General features: G+C 36.5%; 1 protein-coding gene across 1 annotated transcript in view; it reads right to left on the bottom strand.

Moving 5' to 3' along the window:
• Nucleotides 1-1,932, bottom strand: part of LOC111388451 (probable receptor-like protein kinase At5g24010) — a 2,725-nt gene extending 793 nt beyond the window's left edge. Inside the window, exon 1 of the mRNA XM_023013155.1 lies at nucleotides 7-1,932. Coding sequence (XP_022868923.1) covers nucleotides 7-1,851 — 1,845 coding nt within the window. The 5' untranslated portion in view covers nucleotides 1,852-1,932. The remainder of the gene's footprint in view (nucleotides 1-6) is intronic.
• Between the last annotated feature and the right edge of the window lie 1,523 nt (nucleotides 1,933-3,455).

The raw sequence follows: 3,455 nt of genomic DNA on the forward strand, positions 1-3,455 counted from the left end.
ATCGAGTAAAATGTTAGTCGATTTTATGTCGCGATGGATAATCCCTTGTGATGAACCTGTGTGAAGGTAGTGTAGACCTCTAGCTGCACCAATGCATATTTCTAGCCTTCGTTTCCAAGATAAAGGGGGTAATCCAGGACCGTACAAATGGTTCCTCAAAGGCCCTTTCTCCATATACTCGTAAACAAGTATCATTTCGGATTGCTCTTCGCAGTATCCCACGAGTGAAACAAGATGATGATGACGAATTCTCGACAAAATTGTTATTTCAGTTTGGAATTCGGGTAGTCCCTGCTTGTTACCAGGCACACGTCGTTTGATAGCAACTCCGAAGTTCTCTTGGAAAATCCCTTTGTAGACTATGCCAAAACCACCTGAGCCAATTATCAGACTCTTGTCAAAATTATTTGTAGCCAGTTGTATATCAGCAAACGGAATCTTAATACCATAACAATGGACCGCCCCTTCCAATAACTTGCCATGGGAGCTGCCTCCATATACACGAACAGGAGTCCATCCTGTACTTTCAACACGTGTTGGTTCGGGTTTTCTCCTTCGGCACTTGAGTACAAACAATGTACTAATAATTGCCAAAATTAGTACAAAAGATCCACCTCCGAATGAACCAACCAAAATCCAAATGTTTTTCGTCTTAGCCCTCTTTTCTGAACCCAAAGGATTCACTATTTTCATAATCTCAACCCCATTTAAAATAGCATTCTTCCGGAAACTATTGCTGTCAGAAGGACCAACACTAATCCGAACAACGTTTGTATTTACCGAGCTCTGTACAAGAAAATCAACGAAAATAGGCGATGCTAGCTCATGGAATGCAAGCATAGACAAATCAAGATCTTTAAACGCAATGATACCATTTATATATACATTGAAGAACAACGTTTGAAGTGCAATGCTAACGATGTCACAGAAATGCAAACGAACAAAGTGCAGAGAATCCTCGGATCTTACAGGAAAATCCCATGTTATATTGAACATAAAATTCGAGGTTAGCTTATCTATATTCATCTGCTGTGCAGTCATGTATACATTGTCAGGCGCAATTTCTCTTGTGGCACCTCCTTGTTGGTAATTAGGTGGATGAATAGTCGTAGCAATTTTTGCTGCGGATTTCAAGAAAAGAAAATCATCATCTGGAATCCAATTTCTCCAAAGAGTATCATTAAAAGGAGTTAGTTTCGATCCTCCAACATTAATCCTATGAACAGTTTCTAAAATTTTCGATGAAATATTCTGCTTAAAGTCTTGAATTCCATTAGGACTAATCAACGTTATCCCCTCATCAATAATGAAATCTTTTGGTGCTGAAAACACTTCAATTGCATTTACATATGCAAAACTGGAATCATGAGTAGGCATGAACAGTATTTCAAGCTCTTCTTTATTAACCATGAAGATAAATTCTTTAAGCATAGTAAACTGAGCAGAAAAGTTGCTTAAAAGTGAATTTTCATTAGCCGAAACTACGAAACTTGCCTTCTTGAGATCAAAATCCCGAGAACTGAATGGAGAGAAATGTAGACGTACCAAGTGGAATCCAACGTTCTTGATGTTAAATTTATAGCTTGAACCAGAAGTGAAAACTCTAGCTGTACTGTACAGTACTGAAGAGTTAGATGATGGGATTGGATTCGTGAGAGAAACTGATTTACCTTTAGATAGATACGAAGAGCCATCCTCTGATGAATCCCCGGTGAAGTATCTGTTTTCGACTGCAAGAGTGTTTATGCTTGATCCACAGTTGATAAGGTAATTATCTTGGGGAGTGAAAGCAGTTGAGAAATGGATGAGAAAGAAAGTAAGAGAAAGAAAGTGAAGAACTTTAGCAGCCATGGATGCAAATTTTGGTGGAATATTGAGAGGAACTCAAGAAACATTTATAAGTGGACGTGAGTGGGAGTCAGAAAAAGTATGATATTTTTTTTCAACAAGATTCAGAGAATTTCTTCTAAAGAGACACGAGATATGAACTATTAAGACACCCTAATACATGATGACTCGTTACCAGATATAGATGACTTTCTGTTTTAGTCGACACATAAGGGCTTAATTCATGGTGCATCAATGTACAGTGACAAACGAGAAAAACTGAAATGAATTCTTGAGAAGGCAGAAGATTGGGGGAATCAGAAAGTGAAGAATTTGCTTTTACATCTATGAGAAATGTGGATTACCAATCCTAGAAATGTGAAGCTCTGCATGCCAAGATGGTCATGAATGTTAAAAGGTTGACACGACTCGACTGTAAGTCAAACTTAATTTTCTTGATTTCTGAAAAAGTAACTTTTAATTAAAGTCAAAACTCAACATGATGAAATTTTTGTCAACTGATTGAATCAATCTTCGAATCAGATTAGATGAGATGTACATATAACATGAAATCCAAGAGCCACAAATTATAAGAGGATTTTTTTTTTTTAAACGGTCGTCTCACAAAGTACGAAGTGAAATATATTCATGTTTTTCAAATTTTTTTATAATGTTTTGTTCTCTGTAAAATGTCTTAAATATATTTATTGTAAAACACATTTCTTTAGCCAGTTAATCGACTCAACAGGGTCAAAATTAATCCTAATTTTGCTCTATTCAAATCTTATATGTTGTTTTCTAAATAAAACCAACACAAGTTATCCCATGACAGGTAAAAAAAGGTGTAGGCATTGGACGTAGGAGTAGCGACACTCTGAGGGGGGATGGAAAATGTATTACGAAGAGGAATGGGGTGGTGGGTCAAGAGTAGGGTTGTTTTTTTTTTTTTTTTAATTAAGGTGTCCACCTTCGACGACTATTCCTTGAATCTGTGATCTGGCTCCTCTTCACACAGATCAATTAAACCGCGGGATGTGCCTCCTACTGACCAGGGTCCGAGCGCCTCTCCAATTGAACTGCCAAAGTGCCTAGTGAGTCAATTCACGTTGCGCCTTGCCTTCCAAGAGCCCCACGAATTGAACCCACGACCTCTGAACTGCCAGCCTTGAGAGAACCATTCCTTTACCAGTAGAGAAGTGCCCCGAGGGCCAAGAGTAGGGTTGTTGATTAGGGAGAAAGAAGATACAGAAGGGATTTATAACGTCACGTGTTTGTTTTTCGTAATTGTCATGTTTATCTAAATCATGTATTAACATTACATTTATTGCTTAAGTAATATAATTGTATTTGTCTTGACTAATTATATTTTTCTACAAGGAAGTGTACATTAAACAATTTAATTTGTTTATAAGTTTAATAAAGCCTATATTGAATAATAAAATATATTGTATTATGTGCTTTCAACTTATCTTGTTTTTGGAATAGAAACTAGACTTATCCTTGAAAACACTCATAATTCTATACTAGGAAAACTATATTTAGTTTAATTAGATTAACAACTAATCAAGAAATTTGGGATCTTGAGTCGGAATGAATAAGCTTGTAATTAGTTAATTCGTATACATAAT

Source organism: Olea europaea, unplaced genomic scaffold (assembly GCF_002742605.1).
Source record: "Olea europaea var. sylvestris unplaced genomic scaffold, O_europaea_v1 scaffold4944, whole genome shotgun sequence".
Classification (NCBI taxonomy): Eukaryota; Viridiplantae; Streptophyta; class Magnoliopsida; order Lamiales; family Oleaceae; genus Olea; species Olea europaea.